Below are 26,198 nucleotides of genomic sequence, written 5' to 3'. Positions count from 1 at the left end.
CCCGGCGGGGTGCCTCCTTCCCGTCCCTCGCCTCTTCTGCCCCTCCCGCCTCCCGTTCAGCTGGCCCCGATCTGGCCCCCTGCGGCGGCGGTGGGTGCTGACCCGTGAGCCTGGCGGTAAACCGGCGCCGTCCAGCATCGCTCGATGTTTCTTAAAAAAATTTTTTTAATGTTTTATTTAGGTTTGATACAGAGAGAGACAGAGCACGAGAGGGGGAGGGTCAGAGAGAGAAGGAGACACAGAATCTGAAGCAGGTCCCAGGCTCTGAGCTGTCAGCACAGAGCCGGACGCGGGGCTTGAACCCACGAACGTGAGATCATGACCTGAGCCACCCAGGCGCTCCTCATCGCTGGGGGTTAAGAGGGCTTGCAGCCTTCTCCGAATTAAGGCGACATCCTCAGGGGCAAATCATGGTTCCCAGGCTCAGGCGCTGCCCGGCTGAAATACAGGGAGGTTCACGCCTTCCTTCAGCCCACATGCCTAGGAGACTTCTCAGTTCTTGAGTGGCCCTTCTTCCTTGCCATTTGGGCTCCCTTTAAAGGACCCTGCCCCTTACTGGAAGTTTTAGGCCCCTTTCAAGGGGACTCTCCCTATTGGAGCACAGCTTGGGCGTGGCCCTAATTGAGTAGCGCCTTGGTCCTCAAACTTTGCCTTAGTCATGGCCCTTGACCCTTTTCAGTTTCTCCTCGTTTGATTCAGGACTCACAGTCTGCAGCTTCTGTTTCATCTGGGGAAACCAAGGGGATAGAAAAGGGACAAATCAATCTGGTTAATATCAGAGTTGGGACAGCTCCAGTGGAATCTGACAGGCACGGAGAATAATACTGTGTGATTTAGGGTGTTAAACTAAGTTCTCTGTAACACGGGATGTTACTACCTTTGCTAGAAAGAGGCTTGAGTAAGGTGAGGTTTTTGACCTTTCAGTGTTTGAAATATATTAGGTGATCAATAAATGTTCTCCTTTCTCCCTCCCTCCCTCTTCTGCTGGCTCTGTTTCCTCAGGGAGAGAGGACAAGTTGTGGGGCAGGCATTTGTACTAAGTTGGAAAAAATCCTATGAGAAAACAGTGACTAGATGTCATATTTGGGAATGTGGAACTGGAGGTAAATCCAGACTTCTGAAATAGTAACAGTTTCATTTTTTTCTTACACGGCTAGACACCATCTGCTGTCTTATCCATGATTTCTGATTGTAACTGAAATTGTCGGACTTTGCAGACCCAAAGTATAAACGTGCCTGTATTGAACCAGAAAGCAGATTCACCAAAATGCTTTTCTCAACTGCTGTTTCCCTTCCAGACCCAGCATGAGTGAAGTTCCCTGCAAAAAACGTGATGACTACTTGGAGTGGCCTGAGTATTTCATGGCCGTGGCCTTCTTATCGGCGCAGAGAAGCAAAGATCCAAATTCGCAGGTGAGTGTCTGTACTAGAAGAACGCTTGGATGCTCATAGGCACAGAGATACCTTCGAATTGAACAGATTACGAAGGGAAAAGACCTCGTGGATTCCTGTCAACCTAAAGGCATCCTGAAGGAAATCTGTCTTTTGCACCCCATCCACATGTGCATACCTGTTTCACATTCCTTCATTCACTGCTTCTTGTATCTGCTCCGGGGTTACAGGGTGCTTTCTTGGGCTGTGGGAGCTGCCAGAGAAAGTGAGGAAGGAGAGAGTGCGCGCACGTTTCTTACCACCCTATTGGAAGCTGCATGCTCTATTTGGAGCTCTGCAAGCTTCTGGCTTCATTTACTGCCCGTCCAGGGGCCGACTGGCCGCTTGATGTCATTAATTTGGGGGCACATTTCCCTGTAGGTCGGAGCCTGCATCGTGAACGCGGAAAACAAGATTGTCGGCATCGGGTATAACGGAATGCCAAATGGGTGCAGCGATGATGCGTTACCTTGGAGTCGGACGGCACAGAGTAGGCTGGATACCAAATACCCTTACGGTAAGGCCCGTCTTGTGTTTCCATCTGTTTAGTGCCACAGCCTTGGTGGTGCTCAGATCAGAGAGCTGGTCCGAAAGTATCTATTTTTAGTCATCCACAGCGGGGCGGAAGAGAGAGAGCCAGTGCACAGAGGCGTGTTAGTGGTCTGTCCACAGCCTGGTCCCGAGGTCTGGGGATCCGATGTGTGTGGTGGGCCCGGTGTGCTTCACTGGTAGCCTGCCAGGCTGGGCAGCACCAGAGCCCGGGGGCGGGGAGGGGCTTCTTCTCTGCAGACGGCTACAGCCCCCCTGGACTGTGCACGCTGGCCCTGCTCGTTGTGTCTGGCCAGGGCTTTGCTCTGATGAGAAGCAGGCTTCATTCAGCCCCTCCGCCTCCGGAGGGATTCTCAAGCTCATCTCTGGGAAGTAGGAAATGACTGTGAGCTGCGCATCAGGAAACGGGTGGTGTGGTTACCTTCTTCCAGTTCCGGGGGCTTTATGTTCCCAGGGTGGGCGGGAGTCGGACCGCCGGCCCGTGTGGGGAACCACGCGGCCTGGGCAGCTCTGGTTTTCATCCTTCAGTCGGGAAGGGGCTGCTTGTAATTTGTTGCAAAAGCCCGGAGGAGAAAGAAACACTTTAGAGATTGGGGGTGGAGGTCGGGGAGGGGGAACAAGCCACCGCTTCGCTCCCTTCCCTTCCCTTCAAGTCCCCGGACGCCCGATGCTGGAAAAGAGGACAATTGGGCCGTGTGCGCTGGTGGCTGATGTTTCGTAAGACGAGGACCCGTGTTCGAGTCTGGGAAGGAGCCTGGTGCCTCGGTTGGGAGGAAAGTTGACTCAGGCCCTTCAAATGGGAAAGACTGCCTTTAGGAAACCAGAGTCCAGGACTAGTAATTAAGACTTTCTGCTTTGTTGACCTGTCCGTAGTAGGCTGGCCTCCAGGGTTTTCTTAGGAAGGATTGCAGGTGTACATTTAGCCTAGTTTATGTATTTTTACTAATGTTTCTGGACCTTAATCATGTTAAATAAGCCCCAGGAGTAGTTGGGTTTTTTTTAATTGCTTCAGGGCAACTGGTCAGTTTTCCAAAGAAAAAGAAAGAATGTGCCTGGAGGTGGGGAGGGGACAGGAATCAGGGTGGGGTGGGGGAGGGGCTGCTTTCGGGGAATGAGGAATGAAACTTAGTGGAGTGTTTAGTGGGATTTATTTCATAGTCGGTCCCTCTAACTCCAGCCCTGGAGGAGGGCCCCGACAGAAGAAGGTAGTAGACCTGAAAGAATAGACGGGTGTGTTGGGGATCCTTTTTGTTACCCTGGTTGTGATTCTGTACGCTCTTGACGGCGAGAGAGAAGGGAAGTGATCAGCTGTTCGTAGGTCACATGGGAAGGTAGTTTTCCAGTACAATTCAACGTCCCACAGAAACACCGCAGAAGTGAGGGACGCCTGGGTGGCTCAGTTGGTTAAGCGGCTGCCTTCAGCTCAGGTCACGATTCATGGTCTGTGGGTTTGAGCCCCTCATTGGGTTTCATGCTTGGAGCTGGAGCCTGCTTTGGATTCTTTGTCTCCCTCTCTGTGCCCTTTCCTTGCTCAAGCCCTTCTCTCTTCTCTCAAAAATGAATAAATGTTAAAAAAAAACTTTTTTAAAAAGTGAAAAAAGGGGGCGCCTGGGTGGCTCAGTCGGTTAAGCGTCCGACTTCGGCTCAGGTCAGATCTCACGTTTGTGGGTTTGAGCCCCGCGTCGGGCTCTGTGCTGACAGCTGGCTCAGAGCCTGGAGCCTGCTTCCAGTTCTGTGTCTCCTTCTCTCTGCCCCTCCCCCTCTCATGCTCTGTCTCTCTCTGTATCAAAAATAAATAAAAACATTAAAAAATTAAAAAAAAAAAAGTGAAAAAGGTCTATGGGTTCAAGGTCAATGCTGAAACATTATGACGACCACGGTGGTTGGTTCACCTAGTCCACACGGTGAACCCCGAGGTCCTCCTGTCGCACGGAGACGGCTGCTGGTGTATAGGTCGGTAGCTGTAGGCGGGTTCTGCGTGGGTCCTGACTGCTGTCCCTCAGGACCTGCGCCTTCTTGAGTCCCTGTGCGTCCCTCTCGAATCTGTGGCAGTGACCCAGAAGCCGAAAGCTTTGCACATGTCTTCAGCCCCTTGCTTCCCAGTCCTCGGAAACCTCTCAAGTAGCTGATTGTGATTTGTTCTTAGACACTCCCTGCCTTTTGTCGAACTTGGAGGCAGTGCCTTTCAGAGCTCCTTTCTAGAAGGAATGAAAAACACATCTACACAGGGATTTACCCAACTTCACTGAATTTTTTTTTTTTTGGACTGAATAGTTGCTGAGTGTCAAGGTGCTGTCGTCTGTCTGCATTATTTTTTACTGTCCAGATGCCACCTCCATGTTTTCAAAGCTCTCTGCCCTTGTTTATCAATTATTCATTTTACACAGAGCTGTGTGAGAACGTAGACAGTTTTCTTTCACAAGAGTGGGCATGTAACTTGACGTACCATAAAAGCAGAAGGTATTAAATGCTTTTTAAAAAGCATTTAGTATTAGTACCATCATAATACATGGAAAGATGGACTTTAAGTCTAAATAATGGTGACTGGCTGTGAACCGTACGCTCAGTCTATTTTTTTCCAAGGGGTTTCAGGCCTCAGAGAAAGAAATGTTCGGACAGCCTTGGATGTAATAGAAATGCTTGGTGATAATCGACCAACATGCAAGTTCTGTTTGTACTTCTGTTTTAAGAATTAAATTAATTTAAAATTTAAGTGATAAGGTCTGGAATTGGTACGCTTAACCCTTTCTTTCCTCACCAGTATGAATGGTGGCTCGCCTGCTCTCTGAGAAAGAGAGATTATGTACTAATCCCTGTAAGGGAGCATTGGAGATCATCCGGAGTTCTAGACCAATGATTTCCTAATTCTTTGGAATATACGAGGGGCCTCTTTTAGATGTCAGCGGACCTTCCAGGACCCTTTATGAATGCCAGTTCAACTATCCCTGTCTTTGTTCCTGAGGTACGTTTGACGTGTAACATTATATTAGATTTCAGGCGTATGATATGATGATTTGCTAATTTTTTTTTGATGATTTGTTAATTGTATGCACGGCTAAATGATTTCCACAATAAGTCCAGGTAACATCTGTCACCTTACATCGTTACAAAAAACTGTGTGTGATGAGAACTTTTAAGATTACTTTCTAGCAACCTTCAAATAAGGAACACACTGTTACTGTAGTCGCCGTGCTCTACATTACATTCTGCAGGACTTACTTATTTTATAACTGGAAGTTTGTACTTTTTGACAGCCCCCCCCCCAACATCTGTTTCATCCACTCCTACCTCTGGCAACCGCCAATCTGTTCTCTGCATCAGGGAGCTTTTTTTTTTTTTTAAGATTCCACGCATAAGTGAAATCATTAGCATCTTTTGGTTTTGTTATTTTAAAGTTTATTTATTCAGAGAGAGAGTGTGTTCGCACATGTGTGAGCAGGAGAGGGGCAAAGAGAGAGAATCCCAAGCAGGCTACGAGCTGTCGGCACACAGCCCGACTCAGACCTCGAACCCGCGAACCTTGAGATCCTGACCTGAGATTTAAAAATCGTACGCTCAGCAGACTGAGCCACCTGGCGCCCCTCATTAACATCTTCTGGGTAAGAAAATCCATGGATAACAACAGCTACCTGAGACCAGTAACACTGTGCATGACTCTGAACTTTATTAAACAGCATTTGTGTTTGGAAAACGTGTATGCGTGTGCTCTCTGTGGCCCTTGCTTGGACCCCTTGCAGAAGGGTAGTGCCATGGACTACTGTGCCCACAGAGTCTAAGCCTACCCATTTCTGGCATGGATCGGAAATGAAAGGCCCAGAAGCGTAGGCCACTCTGTAATGCCACATGGGCGGAGGGGACATCCTGAGGCCAGTGCTCTTTGCTGCCCAACTGTCTCTCCTGTGGGGCCCAGAAATTCAGCTTTTCTGAAAAGTTGCTTCAGTTGGAGCACAGTGGATCCCCTGTTCTCTCCCTTCATGATGCACTTGAGCGCGTAGAGGCTCAGGTGAGTAAGTCCGCAGAGGCCAGGTGCTCAGATGGCCACGGCCAGCACTTAGCACGAGGCAAAAGGTACACGGTTTGCTTTTCTCCGAAGGGGAGCTTGGGAATCCTGTAAGTTTGCGTTTACCGGTAACATACAGGTGAATTCTCCTCATTAACCTGGAAGTTTAGATCGTTAGTCTTGATTGACACTTTGTGGAAAGGAGGGAAGCGCAGAACACTTGTAACATAATAGGAAGATGGGGCTTTTTCTGGGTTGGGTCTCTGGGGAGGCGTTTTTTAAGGGGTGTTTTTGTTCTTCCAACCTTAGAATCAAAACTTCATGAAACTATTTGATTATAATGTAGTATTAATATGGATAATGAAAATTCCCCCTGCCACAGAAACTGCTTTTTATCTCATTCTTTTCCCAAAAAATCCAAAAGATAGTATGTGATGTCAGTAACATTAAGTGGCAGGAAGAAGTCGGCGTTAAAAGTGACACCTTTTCACATGAGTGACAATTAAAAAACCGGGAAGCAGCAGATTTATCTAATTGAACCATATAAAAAAAGCTTTGGAAGATTTTTATTTTTAGGAGGGGGCGGTTGCTAGACCCAGGATGACATTTTTCGTTCCTTTCTCTTCGTGAAATTCATTAGAATGAAGCACATTTAATCAAAATACCAATTTTATAAAATGGAGGTAAAATGCTTGCGCTAATTCAGATAGCATGCTTTCCTCGGGGTTTCATAATGGGTTCTGATGACAGTTTACAGACCAGAAAGTTGGAGTGGAATCAACATCTTTCCATCCTTGAGAGCCATTGTTAAAAACTTCCCATCTCGGGGGCTCCTGGGTGGCTCACGTGGTTTGGTGTTGACTCCTGATCTCGGCTCAGGTCATGCTCTCACGGTTGTGAGATCGAGCCCCACATCGGGCTCTGTGCTGACAGTACAGAGCCTGCTTCGGATTCTCTCTCTCTTTCTCTGTCCCTTCCCCACTTGCTCACTCAAAATAAATAACTGAACATTAAAAAAAACCCAGACTTCCCATTTTTAATAGTAGTTTCAATGCTCATCCACCTCGCCTGCGTTTTCCTGTTCTGCTGTTTCCTGTTGGTAAGGGATGCGTCAGTAGGAACGCCTCTGGGCCTGGCCTCCACTTCTGGCCCCATCAGTCGAGAAGCCAGGGTCCCCTGCCTGCCACATCCCACTTGTTCCTCGTGGAGGTGACCGTGCTTCCGATGTCCCAAGAGGGGGCGGTGGCCATGCTTGAGCTGCATCCGGGATAAATGGAGACGTGGGGCCCCTTCCAGGGCCCGTTCCTATTTCTGTAGGAAAACTCAGAAAAGGATACAAAGTTGGGGAGGAGTTCATTAAAGGCCCTGGTCAGCACGGCAGCTTTCAGCGGGTCTGCCAGCCTGTGGTGGAGCTTCCTTAAATTTTATATTTAAATTTAATCTTTATTTTTCAGGTTTAGCATGTCGTTAAGCACGCAGAGATGTCATTTTAGTGATTACTTAGCCATTTCCCTTACCCCTTTGAACACTGACATTTTCCTGACTGCCACGCACGTGATATATTTCTTTGGCATCCAAAAGGTTAGTCCTGAGATACTAATTTATCAAGAAGTTAGGCAGCTGATCCTTCTTGAGCTGTGACTTCCTCAAAACTTGTGAGAGCTTCTTCGTAATTAAGATCAAGTTTGTCCCTTCAGCCGGCTGAACTTGGATGCCCTCCGGTTTTGTGGTTTTGTCAGGCAGATCTGTGGATCTGAGGAGTTGCTGATTCTTTTCCTGCAGAATCCTAGTTTCACTTTGCAGCTTCCTGCTGCCCCTCCCCTGCTCGACCTTTCCGCAGCCCTGGCCCTGACCTTGGGCCTCAGGAAGACCGTTTGCACCAAATAACTAGTGTAGTCAGCGGGAAACCTTTGAGCAAGTTTACCCCAGGAAAAAAAAGAAAGTAGATTATTTTTGTTAATCAAGGGGCAGACTCAGGTTTCATTGGGTGATGCTTTAGATAAAATTGGGGAGATATAAAGGCTTATGTCTGAGACTTCCCTGGAACTTAATCAGCTGGACAGAAGTGAATTTCACGTTCAGGTGTAGCTGTTTATAAATAGTCGTAAGAGTAATTCGTGACTTTGGAGGGTTAATTTATTTTATTTTTTTCTATGTATTTTATTATTTATTATTTGTTTTAAGTGCTCTCTACGCCCAGTGTGGGGCTCCGGCTCACGACCCCTAGATCCGTTGCTCAGTCCACCAACGGAGCCAGCCAGGCGCTCGTTTATCTGTGTGTTTTGATCTATGGATTCAGGGTTAATTGTTCTCAAAGAGCTAGAGATTTCTATTTCACTACGAAGCATGTATAGATAGTTATAAGGTAAGTCCCTGTTGGGAGAAGCATATGCAGGCAGAGCTCAAATACTCCTCTCTGGGCATCCAACCTTCTCATAAAAATACACACATTTGTCTCTGCTTTACAAAGAACCAGTTTACCTCATGGAAAGTTGTATTAAAACCTTAAATAATCCAAGGGTAGTGATTTCCAAAGTCACGAACAGGGAAGCGAGCTGCAGTTTTATCTCTGTACTCTCAAAGTAAAAGGTTTGTTGTGAAATTTAATAGTATCAATAAAATTTTAGGGTTACATTTACTGTTTTAGATTTTATGTTTGTGAGCACATTAATTGAGTGCAAAGTGGATCTTACTTTTTTTGTCTTTAAGTTTTTTTTTAATGTTTATTTTTGAGGGAGAGACAGAGCGCGAATGGGGGGAGGGACTGAGAGGGAGGGAGACACAGAATTTGAAGCAGACTCCAGCACAGAGCCTGACACGGGGCTTGAACTCCTGAATCGCAAGGTTCATGAATCTGAACTGAGTTCATTAATCGACTGAGCCACCCGGGTGCGCCATTACTCCTTGTGATAAATATAACTTTTCAAATTAAAAAAATTTTTTTTTTTAGTTTTTTAATGTTTGTTTATTTTTGAGAGAGAGAGAGAAAGAGCACGGGCAAGGGAAGGGCAGAGACAGAGGGAGACACAGAATCTGAAGCAGGTCCCAGGCTCTGAGCTGTGAGCACAGAGCCCGACGTAGGGCTCAAACTCACAAACCATGAGATCATGACCTGAGCCGAAGTTGGACACTTAACCGACCGAGCCACCCAGGCGCCCCTCAGATTTTTTAATTCTGTTAAGTCTTTGCCTAGAACTTTGAGCCATCATCCAGTGGGGCTCCAGGGGCCCCTGACAATGATGAACTTCCTTCATCTTTATTCTGTTGATCTGTTATTTATCGGTTTTTGCTGATTTGGGCTGATCTTCTCTGAAATCAGTCTGAATTACTAAGGTTTTATTTTATTTTGAATTTTCTCATCAAGAATCTCTCTTTCCGATGCCCCGTTGACACTGGTACCAAAGCAGAATATGTGTGTCCTGTTTGCTCCTGGAAATCTGCAGTAAACCTGGCTCCTCCAGGTTTTCGCACATATTTATATCGCTTTTTACTTTTACTTCATAGGACTTTTGTTTTATATTTGGATGAGATTATGTAGGTCTTAAAAAATTTTTTAATATTTATTTTTGAGAGAGAGAGAGAGAGAGAGAGAGAGAGGCAGAGAGTGAGACAGGATCTGAAGCAGGCTCCAGGCTCTGAGCTGTCAGCACAGAGCCTGACAGGGGGCTTGAACGCGGATGGTGACCTGATCAGATGCTGAGCCACCCAGGAGCCCCAGTTTTATATGTCTTTGATATGCGTATTAGCTGAGAAAGTCCCCACAGTGCTTCAGTGGACAGTGATCAGATTCCAGGGGAAGGATCCTAGAGGGCTCTTCTGGAACCTCGGTTCTGGGTGTGGTATGTTTAGACCCAGTGATTGTGGGGATGTTACTACATGACTTGCCATTTCTTTCTCAGTATCTTTATGTAATAAACGATCACTGAGGACTCCTTCAGTGCTAGAGCCTTGAAGAAAAAATTCGACAGTATAGCTTTGGTTGCATTGGATTAGGGTGCCATTTGTCTGCTTACGGGGTCCCAGGGTCCTCGAGCCATACTGGGTGAAAGCTGCAGATTTGTAGCACGCCTCTGGTGGCCGTGACCCAGAGGGAATATATCTCCGTGTATGTGGAGAGAAATAGGCTTTATTGGCTCTCTCCTTCCAGCGATGGGAAGCCTGCCCCAGTCCTAAGATGAATCTACAGCAGACAGAGACCGATCGCACGGTGGGAGGGGGGTGAGCAGAGTACAGGTGACCCCCCACAGGGGGAGGCTCAAAGACACGGGTGAAGAAACGTTGGAAGATAAGCAGTGAAGAAGAAGACCCCACGCCGAAGTGCAGGAAAATCTATGGGGAGGAGGCAGGTACCGGACTCTGAGAGTGGGGTTGGTCTCAGACCGGATAGAGAGGCAGGACTCCGGAAGTCCTTCTGTGAATCCGTTTCAGTAAACGTGGCTACTTGCGTGGCATCGGGAAATGCAGAGAGTTGGGGAGAGCGAGGCAGTGCAAAGGCGACGGCGCACACACTCTCCCCGCTGCCCGCACCCCGAAGGGTCGCCCTGGCTGGTGAGCCGAGGTGTGACTTGTGTCTCTGTGTTTCTTCTGAATGATAGATGCACAGTAAATTTAGAATATTGAATGTGATAACTGAGCATGAATTTTTCAATTCCGCAATTAAAAGGCTTTGTCCGTAATGCCATTAATTTTGGGTTTAGGTGAAAAAGGGGAAGCGGAATCCCTCACTGTCGGTCTTCCTTATGCGAGTGAGGTACAGCCTGTTAGGAACGGAGGTAAATACTAATGAATCGTCTGTTCTTTTATCGGGTTGAGTTGTCTGTTGGTGATGGGGGAGTTCATGTTCAAAAATCATGACTATGTTTTATCTTATTTATTCTTCTAATTGTTTATTTTTGAGAGAGAGAGAGTACGTGGGCAGGAAAGGGGCAGAGAGGGAGGGGGCAGAGGAACTGAAGCAGGCTCTGCACTGACAGCAGCGAGCTCCATGCGGGCCTCGAACCCACAAACCGTGAGATCATGGACCTGAGCCAAAGTCGGACGCTCTGTCGACTGAGCCGCCCAGGTGCCCCGAAGTGCCCAGGCGCCCAGGTCCCCCCGCCCCAGCCAACCACGCAGGGTGCGCATGCTCTCAGGGAGCCTCAGCTCCTCCCAAGGAGGAGGGAGCAGTCGAAGACTGACAGGTGTCCTCGGTGTGTTTAGCAACACACAGGTCCTTATTGACGCTGCCAGCAGAGGCGGAGTGGTGGCGTCGGAAGACAGACGGAGAGCCCGTTGGAGGAAGAACAGCAGGCGTACAGGGAGGGTGTCGGGACGACCCTTAAGTCCGCTGGATGTTTGGGGCGCCTGGGCGGCTCAGTTCAGTTAGGCAATAAACATTCTGTGTTTATTAGGTTCCGGGCATGATCTCATGGTTCGTGGGATCGAGCCCCGTGTCAGGCTCTGTGCTGTCAGCGTGGGATTCTCTCTCTCCACTTCTCTCTCACCCTCTTTCAAAATAAATAAATAAAAATGTCAAAAAAAAAAAAAAGATATCAGAGTGGCAGCCGGCATGGGAGATGGGACCTGAGAAGGGCTTCTGTGAGGAGAGGGCCTGGTCTGGTTGGTTTTTGTGGCGCACGTGATGACTGGGGGCTAACTCAGGAGAGAGAGCCCGCAGGCTCACTGATGAGAAAGAGAAGTGGGGCCCTGAGCGGGCGGCTGGCAGGGCCCTGCAGCGGCAGGTGGTGGTGTGATGGATCCCAGCTCATCACAGCTCAGCTCGGGGAAGGGGAGGCAAGGCTGTCAGCCAAGCAGGGAGGACGAGGGTGGCTGGGCTCAGATGCTGGGGGCGCGGGGCGCAGAGTCCCATCCCCGAAAAGTCACCAGCTCCCATCTCCTCTCAAGAGGCGGGGGTCAGATCGGCCAGGCCCCACTTCCTGCTCCCTGAACAACATCGGGGCGCTGCCTGAGGCCGGCCTGGGAGAGCTGGAATTAATTAGAACACACGCATCCTGACTCCTATTCCAGTGCTCATTGCTCCCTCCCAGTTTACCCTTTGAAAGCTATTGACACCCGAGGGAGGCTTTGGATCTTTCTAGGGCCTATTTGCATTACAAAGCTGTCACGCAGCAATTGGTGCTCCGTCCCTATTCGTGTTCCTTCCGTAAATTTACAGGCATCAAAGTGTATTTGGCATGAACTGAAGGAAGGGAGCTGGCCCGGCTTCCCCACCGATGAAATGCGGCGTCTCCACAGCCTCCTCCCTCTGACCTGATTGTGTGGCCTTAGCACACAGGGAAGCCATGTAATCAGGGTTCCGGGGGCTTTTATTGTCAGTAATGGCAACACCACAGTCAGAAATCTCTTCAGCCCTAAGCACTACCATTGGGGCTAAGTGGCTCCCTTGGGGGCTGTGAGTTGCTGCCAGCAGCCTTAGATGGAGGCAGGGGATGGGCATCAGGGTAGGGGAGAGGTAGAGGGGGTGGGGGCATGTCTGTTCTCCCGTCTCCCAGCTGGGCAGCCTGGGGAAGGAGAGGGTCTGTGCTGAGCTCCCCACAGACAGACATTGGTCCTTGCGATGATGGGTCTTTTTCTCTGCATGTCACAGGCCAGGAGGCTGAGGCAACACGAGACATGCAGGGTCCTAGAGCGAGCAGGTGAGGAGTGGCCGAGGGAACGTGCAGGGAGGAGGCAAGGGGAAGGCAGAGCCAGCCAGCCCATAGCTCCCCAGGGCCAGTTGGAGCAGGGGTGGAGGCGAATGCTTCACCTGGACACAGGAGGACCTGACTGCCTTCTAAGCGAGGGACTGACGTCTGTCTTCCCAGACCAGGCCAGAAACTTCCTCTAGCAGAGGCCTCCTCTCTGGGCCCCGGGCGGTGACAGAACAGACTCCAGGGTGTTTCCAGGCTTGGGTCCGCCTTTCTCCATCTTCCCGCTGTTCGCTGCTCTTACATCCGTCCTCGGACTTCACGCTGCATTGGTGACCGTCTCCCTACCCAAATTGTGTGTCCCTCAAAGCCAGAAGGTTGTGAGGCCCACTTCCTTTATCCTCTGGATAGAAAGATCTAGCTGTAAGGGGTGGGCCAGGGGCAGTGGTGTCGGCCTCTAAGCCCACGGAGGGTGTCAGCTGGGATGTGGGCAGGTGAGGCACGAGTGCTGTCACCTGTCACCTGCCACCTCCTCTCCGAAGACCCTCCTCCTGGCACCAGACGCCCCCATGTCTGCATCACGGCGAGGACCCGGCAGGGCTGAGGGTGTTTCCTCTCAAGGCGCAGGTCTAGTGCCCACGCTCGGGAATGCGGCCTCATTTGCAGAATCTCTTCAGCTCACAGCGCTCTTCCCTGCTGCTTTCCTCTGGCGGGTCCCAGTGTGACCCTGCTGTTACCCCTGCTTGTCCTTGAGTGAGGCCTGTACTTGAACGTCAGGCCAGGCCGGTCCCAGGGCTTGGACCCATGCTGTTCCGCCAAATCTGTCATCCCACATCCCACTGTCACCCGCAGCTCCCCGCCTGCCCACCAGCAGCGCCGATTTAACCCCTCGTTTCCTGGCCCTTCCCACACCTGACCTCTTCGGGGCTCCTTCCCTGGTGCCTGGAGCTTTTTGCTTGGTGCTCGGGGCTCTGTCTTGGGCCCCCCAGAAGGGCCTAAGTTCTGCCGGCGACAGTGCCAGCCACTCCCGCGACCAGAGCTCTTCATGACACACAAACGCCAGATGCCTTCAGTTTAAAACTATTTCCTCCAGGACAAAGGGAGGCTCCGTCTGAGTAGACGGGAGAGTGAGCTGGGCTTCGGAACTTGTCAGAAAGCGTCAGAGAAGAAGGCTGTGGCCCGGGGTGCAGGTGCTGATGGGACTGTCAGCTTCTAGCTTGTTTCTCCCTCTTCCTCACCCCACCTCTGTCCCAGATCCTTGCAAAACTCTCACACTGAGTCTGGTTGCTACCTTACAGGGGTGGAAACTGCACGGAGGGGGGATGGTGCAGAGATTTGCCCTTGCCTGGGTGCTAGATCCTCGGAATGCTTGCTTTGGATTTCGGGGTAGCTATAATAGTGACCATTTTGTAACATTTGGGGGTAGTTCTTTGGTGGGGTGGTAGATTGAGGGGTGCTTAAGTAAGTGCAGAGGCGACTCTCCTGTTAAATTATTGACTTGAAGGATAGGTCTTTTGGAGGCTGGCAGTGATGTATGGGGCCCTGTCAGGCTACCTTTCAATAATTAAGAAATAAGTAGTTGAAATTCCATTTTAGCTGCAGAAGCCCCAGTTCCCTAAATGGATCTGCTGGAGAGGGGGTAAATGCCCCGCCCACCATGGACTTTTCGCTGCTCTGGGGCACCGACCTCGGGGGAAGCGGGTGCCTGAGTCCCGACAGATAGGTGTGCTGGAGCTCAGTGACTCTGATAGTTGTAGGGCCCTTGAAATAAAGACAGACTGTAATTTCAAGAAAGGATTAAAAAAATTTTTTTTAATGTTTACTGATTCCTGAGAGAGAGAGACAGAGCATGGTTGGGAGAGGAGCAGAGAGAGAGAGACAGAATCGGAAGCAGGCTCCAGGCTCAGAGCTGTCAGCACAGAGCCTGATGTGGGGCTCGAACCCGTGAACGGTGAGATGACCTGAGCCCAAGTCCGACGCTTAACTGACCTGGCCACATAGGCATGCCAAGAAGTAATGACACAGAGCCTCGTCGTCAGAATGGAAATGGAATATCTTGTAAATAACATTGATTTATGTTTTTAAATGTTTAGGTCAACTTTGAACTCAGGTACCCCATTTTCATGTCAATGATTTTTTTTATGCTTATTTTTTTTGAGAGTGTGTGAGCAGGGGAGGTGCCGAGAGAGGGGGACAATGGATCTGACAGCAGCAAGCCCAGTGTGGGGCTCCATCTCATGAACTACAAGGGCATGACCTGAGTCAAAGTCGGACACTCAACCCACTGAGCCAACCCAAGAGCCACCTTGTCAATTATTTTGGGGTGAAGCCTCCCACCTTTTCAGTCTTGACAACTTCTTGGCACTTGGGGCCTGACCCTCAGTCCTGTCGGTGAGCGAACTGCCCCCTGCTTGTAATGTGGGTGGTCACATGCCGAGGATCTTCGCAGTCTGGGACAGTCGGGGGCAGAGAGGCGAATCTCCCCCCGACCACAGGGACTTTCGAGGCTCACAAAGTACATTCTGGGGAGTGTCCTGGGGAGTGGAAGGCACTGCGGGAACCTGGAGTGGTAACAGGTGCTCCGAGCCTGAACCTCCCCACCCCACCCCTAAGGGAGCCGCTGCACCGGGCCACCCCACTTTCCAGGTCAGCCTTGGCCGCACACCCCTCAGGCCCGAGGAAGTCACCTGCTTCAAGTAAAATCCAGTACCACTAACAGTTTTAACCAGCCTAGAGAGTTTCTTTAACAGGCAGAGAAACTTGGTTTTCCCGACTCCCACTTTTGTCCAGCGCCGTATTTCCGATCACGTCCTGGCAGCAGACGGAGAGTGGAGGCTCACGCCGCACTGTCACCGCTGAACTCGCTGCGCCGCAGTGAGCGTTGTTTAGCGTTACTTGGGTCTGTTTGTTTTTAACTTATGTAAGTAGCCTTAGTAACACTGCTATCTAAAACATACCGTCTTTGTATCAAATGAGATGGAAGTCAAGTCTATAAAATGTTGAGTCTCTCACATCTAGCCAGGACGGGACATATCCTGCTAATTTGTCAAACTTGTAGAGAACCGCCTACATGAGACAGCATGAGACAGTGAGGATTAATCAAGCCCTAGGAAGAGGGAATTTGAAAAATACAGTTTTCTAATTATACAATCTCTTCTCCGTGGTCCAAGGTTAATGCAGTTCTCAATTCTGACAGTTAGTAATAGAAAAGAAAAGGAAAAAAAAGACCACAGCTTACGAATTGTCTTATCATTACCTGAAAGAGATGTTCGCTTTCTGGCAATCAAGAACTTTATAAGCATTAATCTGATATTTTCCAGCATTTGATTCTTTTCCTTTTAAACAATGTTGAGAAAAATTGAAAGGTTGTGTGTCATCCTCTGTGCTTATCAAAGATACTTGTACTTGGAGATTTCTGCTTATAACTTAGTCAGGGATGAGTAATTCTAGGTAGACAGTTGGAAAAATCTTTTTTTTTTTTTTTTTTTGACAATTGAGCTATCTTAGGAATACCTCCTAGGGCCTGTGTATGTGTGGGATACTTGGTCCTATTCCTACTATAAATATGAAAACTACCTCCTCAAGGTCACGAACAGGACGGCTCCACGGGGGCTGGTTTTTGCTCTTACCTATCTGTAGCTCTCGACGTAGCCATTCCCAGGGCCACACAGTAAAAATGCTGGCACTGGGACAAGTTCAATTTATTCTTTTATTTATTGCTGTCAGTCATCTGTGGAGTGTTGATCAGAGTGAGAAAAGTTACAGGGAAGCCTCAGCCGAGCCAAAGCCAAGGCCGGAGGAGAGGCTGGGACCCTGGGCTGGCAGTGTAGACTCCAGGGTGTTACAGAAAGATCTGATGTCTGAGAGTCTACCAATGCATGGATTCTTAATGACCATGGGAGAAAAGTCCCAGAGCGAGACTGGACCTCGGGAAGTGCCCCAAAGGCAAGAAAAAGAAAAGGACCCAAGAAACGTAGGAGCCCCCCCAGAACCTGGTGCCCGAGACGGTTTTGCGTGGAGAGCAGTCAGTAAGCCCGGGCCTGGCGAGCAGGAGAGTACGGAGCCGGCAGCCAGAGAGAAACTGGCTTGTGGTGCAGGAGAGGCCGCCCACGGGTGTCTGTGGGAGCTGGCTCTTCCCCGCAGGTCCCGTGTCTCTTCCCAACTCTCCGTCGTGTCGGGAGCTTGAAATTGGCCACATGGGAGCACTCACACCACCGAAGTCAGCAGATTCTATAAATCAGGGCCCCCTCCCCAGTGGTTCTAAATATTACTGACATGTTACAGAGGTCAGCAGGTTTCCTTAGTTACATACTTTTTACATGGCAACTCAGTGTGTGCGTGCGTGCGTGCACACACACATACACACACACCTCAGACAGTTTTTAGGAACAACACTTAACCTCTGTCTGTCATGTGGGACACATTCGGATCTCTTCTGCCTTCAAACCTTTCATTAAGGAGGGGGATAAAAAAGCTATTTGTAACCCCCTATACTTTATTCTTGACCTACAATTTCAAAAGGATCAGTTTAGTGAAAACTCGAGGTGGTATATGCATTACCAAGTCAAGATATGAGCTGATTATTTTATTTATTATTGCTATTTTTTAAAGTTTATTTTAGAAAGAGAGAGTGTTCGCAAGAGCAGGGGAGGGGTGGAGAGACCGGGACGGAGAATCTGAAGCAGACCCTGTGCTGACAGCAGAGAGCCCGATGTGCGTCTCGAACTCACAAACCATGAGATCATGACCTGAGTCGAAGCCGGACGCTTAGCCGACTGAGCCACCCGGGTGACCCAAGAGATGATTATTTTAAAAATAAGTTAGCCTAGCACTTGTAGACAGGACAGTTCCATCTCAAAAGCAAAATGCTGAGAAGATGGCCCAGTCACAGTGGAGACCAAGTCCCCATGCACACGCGTAACGGAGAGACACGGCGTAGGGATGGTCCGGTGCCGCCAGAGCGGCCCGCACCCTGCCTTGGGCCTTAGGAGAGGACACGCGTGATTGCCATCGAGAGCTGGTCTTGGAGAAGACCAGCTGATCTACTGGGTGGAGCGAGGACACTGGACACAAGAGGAAGAAGCTAAAAATTAGGTCACTTGGTATTTCAAAACCCCCTTCTAGTTAGTTCGTTGGAAATGCACTTTCTTGGAGTCGCCTCTTGACGCCACCCAGGGGCACTTTTGTACCTTGGTGAGGGCCACACAGCTTCAGGTGGCAACTGGGCCTCGAACTCCGTGCTGACGGCAGAGCTCTCCCTTTCTCCATCCCTGCCTGGGAAGCAGAAAGTTCGGGAAGGTTCTCGAAGGTTCTGGGCCTGCAGTCAGGCTGGCCAAAGCCCTGGAGCCACCCCTCACAGGCCTGCCTGCTCTTTGTGGCCTGGAGCAGATTTGAGATTTGGCAGCCCCCTGGGGCTTGATGGTGAAAGAGTCCTCAGGCTCCACTCTGACTGACCTCCAGTGAATGAATCCAACGGACAGTCAAGTGAGTCCGCCTGTGTCCTCAGTGAGGATGGAGTGGGGCCCCGAGGCCTGACCAGGTGGTGCCTCCTTGCTGGGTCAGTCTTGAAGAGAAACGCAGGGCGCTTTTGGATGGGAGGCCACGCATCAGGCACATAGGCCGTGTGGAGCGCGGACCTCAGAGGTCAATGCCAGGCCAGAACCGTCTCCGACCACAGGGTCAGACAGATGGACGTGGGGTGTTTGCAGATCACCCACCAGGGGCTTCCCTGGGTTGGGTTGGGATTTCCCTCCTCAGCCTGGGAAGCCGGTGTTCATCAGGTGGGGTTTGGAGGGCCAGGGGCCCTGGGGGGAGGTTGGAGGGGGCGTTTGTTAGGACTGAACTTGACAGGGCACAGGGATGAGAAAGAAGTCAAGTGTGGATGGAGCACTGGACCTTTGTTTCTGTCCTGTCTAGTTTGGGCTCTGCGGGATCGGGGGCTGTGAATGGTCCCTTTTAAGGGTCTCCTGCGTGCCTGACACCCAGTGATTCATACTGCCCCGCAGACCTCTCGTCTCCCCAACAAGAAGCTTTGTGTTTCGCTTCTTGTGATTTTGCAGCTGAGAGAAAGGAAGTCTGTTTGGGACCCCGTGGAGTCTTCCTGTAGACCACCCTTTTATTCGGGGATGTTGGATGCCACCTCAGAGAATCTGTTTCGTATGGTAATTTTCACTAATGAATCCAGACCCCACGATGTTAAATTTTGTCCCCAAACTGCCTCAGATGAATGAGAGTCAGACAGTTGGAGTCACTGACTGTGACCATTTTTAGAGATTCAAACAAAGGCAATAGAATAGTGTTTCCTAACAGACTCGGAAACTAGTTCTGCATATTAATCCCAACACCATCAACAAGTATTTATTAGATGGGAAACCATATTTCCGATATTTGAATTTAAGAGGACTTTCTGCATTTCCCAGTGTCACCGTCCACAATTGGAATCTGCATTTCCTCCTTTATTCATTCAATAAATATTTAACACTCATGATGTTCATGGCCCCACATTGGACTCTGGGGGAGCTACAAAGACCCTGGAAGACCGGTGTCTGCCCTCCAGAGGGAAATAAAAGAAACAATTACATCTAATTGTCTTTAACTCGGAGCAGTGCTAATCCCAGCTTGGGAACCGCTCAGTCACTGGGGATGTAAATGGGGCTGCGGGGGCCTCTCTGAGGCCAGTGTCCCCAAGGCCGCAGAGCCTGGGAGCCGTTCTTTTCTCCTGGCATCTCGGGGAGAGTGGCTCAGGTCCCTCTTTCCCTGGCGGGAATTATTCTCTGAGGGGCTGGGATCTGATTATGCGCAGCCTTTTATTTATTTATTTTTTTTAGAATTTCTTAAAATTCCCAGGGAACGGTTCGTTTCCGTGCACATGACCAAGACCTCCTCGGTCGTGGCATTCACAGACTAAAGAGTCCTCTCTGGCACTGCCTGGAGGGCCCAGGACACAGGCACAGGCAGGCATTGCGATTCTACTCGGACCGGAAAAACGGGCAGCCTGGGGAGGAAGGCAGGCGAGGGGCTCTCTCCTGCCTGAGCCAAAGGAGGCTGAACACGGGTTCAGAGAGCCAGTGTGTTGCAGTGAACGTCTGCAAGAGCCACACGCTGAGGCCGCTCTTCATTTAAAGCATCAGAACGCCCAGGAGGTCCTAAGAGTGAAGGCCGGTGGGCTGGAGAGGGTGGGGGGAGTCCCCTGGAGGGGCCCTCGTAGTTATAATTCTGGCAGTTTCGTATGATTTGGACCATGGCCAGATTGTCATTAATTTGTTCAACAAACATTTGTTGTAGCACTTGTGTGCTTAGTGTGTGTCAAGTCCCCTTGGAGCTACCAGAGGCTTGTGCAATGTGGTGTTTCTGAAACATGTCCACACAGAAGCCCGCGGCCGATTCTCGTCAAAATCCAAACCCCAGGCCACGGCCCAGACGAGTGCAGATGAGTTTGCAGGAGATTGTAATACAGTTCTAGGGACACACCCAGAAACTTCCATCACGACAGAAGAGAGCAGCGTCACTGAGTGGGAGGGGATTCTGAACGAAATCGGGGCTGGGAGTGGTGCTCCCCTGAGGAGGGGGCACCCTTGTAGACTAGGTGGTGGGAACACCTGGCCAGCGGGGGAGAGGGGTGGGCTTCCAGTGTAATGCCCAAGTCACAGTATCCCCCAAAGACCAGAGACCGCCAGGGAGACCGAGTCATGCATGCAATACCAAAGGGCAGTTTTATTACGGGCTTAGGCTGGCTGAGCCTAAGCTCGGGTTCACAGACTTTATCGGCGCAGTGGATCCGTGCTGAGAGCCCCGAACAAGGGCTGAGTAGGGTTTTTATGGGGTTTGGGAAGGGGGAGTTACAAGAAATTGTGACATAGGTACAGTGACCCAATCATAGTGGTACAACAGTATTGGCAGCAGCTTTAACCATACACATTGTTCAGAGCATTCGTCACTTTTGGCGGGACCCAATTACAACATTTAGGGTATCTTTGAAATGAATCAATTGCAGAGCGAGTTCAGGGTCTTCTTCGGTGACTATCGGGTTAACGTTAACACTAGGTCACAGGGTCCTGTCTAAAGTTCCCGTCTGCAGGTCTCACCCTTAGGAATGTGGGGAGAGGTAGCTGGTCTTCCTGATTGGATACCGCAAGGTAGTCTCTTCTGCCTTGGGCAATGTGTAACCGCCTAATAGTTCTGGAGAAGCTGAACCTTAGACCTTCTAGTTTAGAGGGGGACCTCTGTCATGGAGTCTGTTAGGTTCAAATTTTGTCCTTACACCAGGTGCCAGAGAGGAGAGGCCGGTGCTCCCTGTACCCTTGACCTAAGGCAAGTGTGGGGACGACCCCAGATCACTGTTAGGGGATTGTTGGTGGAACGAGCTGGTATAGCAAGAACTTGACGTTTCCTTGCGTGGATCAGTGTCTTCCATACGAGAAACCACAGGTTGTCTGCCAGCATTTCTCGTGTGTGTGTGTGTGCGTGCGCGTGTGCGTGTGTGTGCGCCAAGATCCATGAGGGAAGTCGATCCTTCTGGATAGACATACACGGCTTCGCTTCCTGTTTCCCTTGCTCTTAAAATTGCACCCTGCCCTCCTAACGGTCACAGCCAGTGTCCCTGCACGCACATATCTACACACAAATGAGCCATTTTATGTGCGCAGTTCCATACCCCAGGGCCTTGTGGGGCCATGAGCTACTGCCGGCTTAGGGTGGGTGGACATACTTGACCTTGGCCTCTCCTGGCTGCTCTAGGTGCTTAACAGACCCAGAGCTGCAGCCGTGACCAGTTTTACTGCTAAAACCCAACCTGTCCGACTACATGGCCCTCATCTGGTATTCTCAGTACTTTCTGTTTCTAATCCGTTTTTTAAGAAATCAAGTCTGTTCTAAGTATTTTCTTCTGAGGGGCAGGCTTCAGTAGCGTGCCTACGTTCCTCGTGAGTTGCGATGTTAAGTTTTCCTTTTCTTTCTCTTCCAACCCCGCAGTGTGCCATGCCGAGCTGAATGCCATCATGAACAAAAACTCGGCCGACGTGAAGGGCTGCACCATGTATGTCGCCTTGTTCCCATGTAATGAATGCGCTAAGCTCATCATCCAGGCAGGTAGGGGCCGGGCCGGTTCCATTTGTCACATTCGCGTTGCTGCCTGCCCATCAGCGGCTCACTGCAAGAGTGCCTGATCTTAAACTGCTATTGTTGAGATCGAAATTAATTGCCCTATCAACTTGGTAAGGCATTTCTTGTGTTTTGCTTTTGAGCAGTGCAAGGTATTCCGAGACTAATTGCATCCTCTGTGATTCTTAGCATGTTTTTAATTTAGTTTGCAACTTCTTAAACTGCAAGCTGCCAGAAAAAAACACCACCGGCATTGCATACAATTACTGTCAGTTTCCTCTTCTCTGACATACCGCACGTAGATTAGGGGGAGGGAGAGAAATGCACTTCTGTCAGAAGCAAGGTCAGCTGGGAGACCGTCTGTGAAATTTTAATTTGTATTAATATACGGTAGATGTTTTAGGACCTAAACATACCTCTGCATATAAATGTCATAAGACCCAAACGGTACTACTTTCAAGTTTTCCTTACATTACAGTTACCATAAATCTGCACCATTGTGTTCTGAATATTTCACCTTTTTCATACTGTCACATCTAAGATTCAGCTACACTTTATCTCCATAAAGCTCTCAGCGTGAGATTTAAAGACTTATCATGTTAGCCAGATGTGTGGTTTAAAGGGGCTGTTTATCAGGAGCCCGGGGGTCTCTGAGGAGAAGAGGTCTGAGATTCACATCCGGAGGCCGGCCCCGGTTGGAGGACCTCGGGGGCTCCGGCCTGGCGGTGCCCGCCCCTCCAGGTGCTTTCCTCAGCCCGCGTGGACCCGGCTTCCTGTGGTCCCTTCAGAGGCCGGTTGGTGGTAGAGCAGGGTAGGACGGCAGGTGCTCTCCGGTTAGCCCCTCCGCGGGCCGGGACCAGGAAACGGATCTGCCGTCTGTGCGGCTGGCCGGCATCGGTCTGCAGAACCATCCTGGGAACCACGATGGCACCTGCCTCGGATTTTTGCCACCACCGTCCACTCCCCTGCATCTGCCTCGTGAGTTAAGAGAAGTTGGCTTGTGACTAAACAACATTGGATTGCCCGCAGTGAAGATTTGTTCAAGGCTCCACCACTTGACGTGTTTTTACTTTGCATTTGTTAAAAAAAACAGTCCATGAAGACTGGAGGGCAGAATAAATATGACATCGTCTGCCGTACTGGAAAGCGGCCGATACGTATTTCAGTAACTGGACCTTGTGTGCAAGCACAGTGGGAAAAGGTGATGATGAATCATCTTTTTGTGTGTCTGTTGCGGTATCTTGTGCAAATACTAATGGGTTCCTCTCCTTGTTGCCTTTGAAGGTATAAAAGAAGTTATTTTCATATCTGATAAGTACCATGACAGCGATGAGACGAAAGCGGCACGACTCCTGTTTGAGATGGCCGGGGTGGCCTTCAGGTAGGCGGAGGAGCTGGGGTCAAGGTCGTTGAAAGGCCTAATGAAGAAACATTTGACCTCGGCTGACGTTTAATTTCTGCCTGTGCTGCCCGACTTCTTCCACACGGCAGCGGGCTGAGGATCTCAGGATTGTTTCTGGGGTGGAACTGTAAGAGCAGTGACGAAAGTATCTGAAGACGGTCTGACCTAACGACACTGCACTTACCTAGTAGCTTTCCCGGGTTTGGACTGAAGTGACTCTAGTAGGGAGAAAATGGAAACCTCCCGGGTTTTACAATACTCTCGTGAACTTCTGTGAATTTCGCAAAGGTAACCACCCTGGCGTTGGAGATTTAGGATGAAAGTAACCGCCAGGCTGAAACGCCAGGGTGCTTTTCACGACGACATCTTAAATTGAGATTTGAAGCTATTTCGACTTTTTTGCTTACCTTTGCTAGGGAAAGATTGGGAGGCATTTTTACTTGCGGGTAGGCTCAACCAGCTTTGATTCATGGTAAGAAACTTCTTTTGAGACTGAAAGCTTTCAAAGCAGCACCTTCGCGGTACCTGTGGTCCGCAGTAGGGTTCTGTGGTTCGTCACTGGGGACAGAGGTTGTGTGTGACGAGTCTCTTCAATTGTTATGCCTTGTGGGACTTTAAATGCAGATGATTTTCATCATCATCATCATCATCATCATAATAGTAATTAGATACTCGCCGTGTACCGGTTTTTAAAAGAACACAGTTAGTCCCGAAATCGTTTCCTGTTAACTATTTTAAGAAGGTACATCAATGACTAAAAATATATGGTGGGTTTATTTTATTTCTGCCTTTTTAGAACGTGACTTTAAAAATCACTGCGCGCGAAAGCTGCCTGGTTTGTTTTGCCGTGTGCAAGAGGCAAAGGAAAATTTGCTCTTTTTTGCTTCTGTGCCGTTCCAACTTGGCTGCAGAAATTTCCTAGGAAGGAAGATAAATCTGGTGGGAAAACTAGTAATCGGGTGTCATGTTGCGCAGCTAACTTGTTAGAAATCCTTTGACTCCCTGATAATTCATGAACTCAGCTAGCTGAGAACACGCACGCCGGGCCACCCCGTGCATCCTTTTTTTGTCTTAGTCTTTTCTGGTTCGTGTCCCTCTCGGTATGGAGCACTATAATTGGCTCCTGTAGAGATAAGATATCAAGTGAATCCCGGGAAATTGTCTCCTCCCCGCAGAAATGTAGGCTAAGCCAAAGTAAACAAATTGCTTTAAACTACTCACTGGATAATATCTTTATATATGTTGTTTCTTGTGTTTAGGAAATTCACACCAAAGTGCAGCAAGATTGTCATTGACTTTGATTCAATTAACAGCAGACCGAGCCAGAAGCTTCAGTGAGTTACATCTCATTAAATCTCCAAAAGATTGGGATTATTCTCTTCTAAGAAGCCGCTGATGCCTTTCATCTTGAAGTCACACTTTATAATAGCCAGGACAGCCAAAGTAGACCTCTCACGAATAGAAAGCCTCACATCTTCCCGAGTCTCTCTGGTCACATGGAATCTGCATCTGTTTAAACTGTTGATTGAGGGTGTAAAGTACCGAAGCCTGGGGATGGCGTGTCGCACAGGCAGGCGTGGGGCGCCTCCGCCGCTGGGGCCCGGCTTGCCGGGAGGCTGGGGCTCTTCTGCATTTCACGGCTCCTCCTCGCTGCTCCAGGTGCTGGAAGGACCAGTAAGTAATCGCTGTTGTCTTCCTGGCGGGATGATCAGACACACCGGTTTGAACATCTGGCCCCAGTGAAGCAGAACATGTAGTGCCCTTGGGAAAAAAACCAACGTGGACCCACATGACGACAGCTGACGCAGAAGACTTGCTTTAGGGAGTTGAAAGCCCCATCCACCCACCCCAGGCTCCCAGGCAGATGGCGCGCCTGTCCTGAGAAGTGATGGGCACACCTGAGCCCGGGAGACTTCCTTCCTGCTGCCCATAGTGTAGTGGCACATTCTTCTTGGGGGCGGGACCCACTTTCAGTGCGGTCATCACACGGAGCTTCTCCATTGGCTTCTCTGAATAAGGAGCTGTTCCTGGAGGAGGCAGCCTGTGTTCCCTCTTCGCCCCCAAGACGGTGCCTGCTGGGGCATCAGGGCGGCGGGGACCGAGGTGGTGCGCGCACCTGCTTCTTCGCTGCTCCACCCGTGCCAACATGGGTCATGTCCAAGGCTGCTCCCCAACCAGGGAAGAAATTCATTCCTACCCTGGAAGTGAGATGGGAGGACATCCAGCCTGCCTCGAGACGGTTTATTCCAGACCTCCTGGTACCTGGCAGTGCCTCTCTGCTTCCTGGCGCCCCCCCTTCTGCGGCCTGTCCCCCAGGGTCTGCGGCTTGGGAGCGTGGCTGTGTGCCTTGTCTTTTCTCTCCCTTAGTTTTTATTAACCGGGCACACTAGCTTTGTTGAGAAAAATGGGTCCTCAATCCTGAAGATTATTACCGTTTTCTAGCACTTATGTTTCCATGAGTTTTTATTTTGTCTCTGAGGTTTCATACTCTGTGTTCTAAGACATTTTTGTAACTTGGCTCCTTACCAATATTATTAAAATCTTATTGAAATCCAGCACACTGAAGTATGTTCGTTTTTATGGGAGAGTTGTGTGCGTCACTCTCCGTTTCTGCCATTTCCGTGCTGTGAAACACGCGTACGTTCGTGCTCAGAGAAGGGTTGGAGGTACCAGTGCTTTCCCCAGGGTTGATGGCGCCGCCGCCTTATGGACCAGGTCGAAGGTGTTAGTGAAGTCTCGCTCGCCTCTCTCCCTGCCCTGCTCCCCACCCCGGGCAGGCCATCCAGCGGGCCCCCGGTTCCCCATCCCAGGACACCTCTGTCTCCCATTCCGGCTTCTGCTGCTGTCTTCACCTTATTCTCCTTCTAAATCTCTCTACCTTATTTTTTTTCTTTCTCTCTTATCTCTCCCAAACCACTTCCCTCTGCTCCAAAATGCATAAACCAAAAAGTACAGAGAAGAAAGAAATCAGTGAAGATACTTAAGATGGAAAATACAGTAGATTTTTATGTGGCTGTACATTACGAGTTGTGAGCCCTGTTAGCGAAGAGTGTAATTTTTATGTCACATTCGTAAATATGTCTGGAGGCTA

At 49.7% G+C, this 26,198-nt stretch overlaps 1 protein-coding gene across 1 annotated transcript; it reads left to right on the top strand.

Moving 5' to 3' along the window:
* The first annotated feature begins 1,273 nt into the window (after positions 1-1,273).
* DCTD (dCMP deaminase) lies at positions 1,274-25,662 on the top strand. The gene is made up of 5 exons (XM_029934150.1): positions 1,274-1,413; positions 1,813-1,948; positions 21,577-21,693; positions 22,990-23,086; positions 24,367-25,662. The coding sequence occupies exons 1-5, from the start codon at positions 1,306-1,308 to the stop codon at positions 24,443-24,445; spliced, it is 537 nt and encodes a 178-aa protein (XP_029790010.1). The 5' UTR covers positions 1,274-1,305; the 3' UTR covers positions 24,446-25,662.
* Positions 25,663-26,198: the final 536 nt, after the last annotated feature.

Source organism: Suricata suricatta, chromosome 1, assembly GCF_006229205.1.
Source record: "Suricata suricatta isolate VVHF042 chromosome 1, meerkat_22Aug2017_6uvM2_HiC, whole genome shotgun sequence".
NCBI lineage: Eukaryota > Metazoa > Chordata > Mammalia > Carnivora > Herpestidae > Suricata > Suricata suricatta.
The sequence above is the reverse complement of the archived record's forward strand: the minus strand, read 5'-3'. Positions and strand labels throughout refer to the sequence as shown.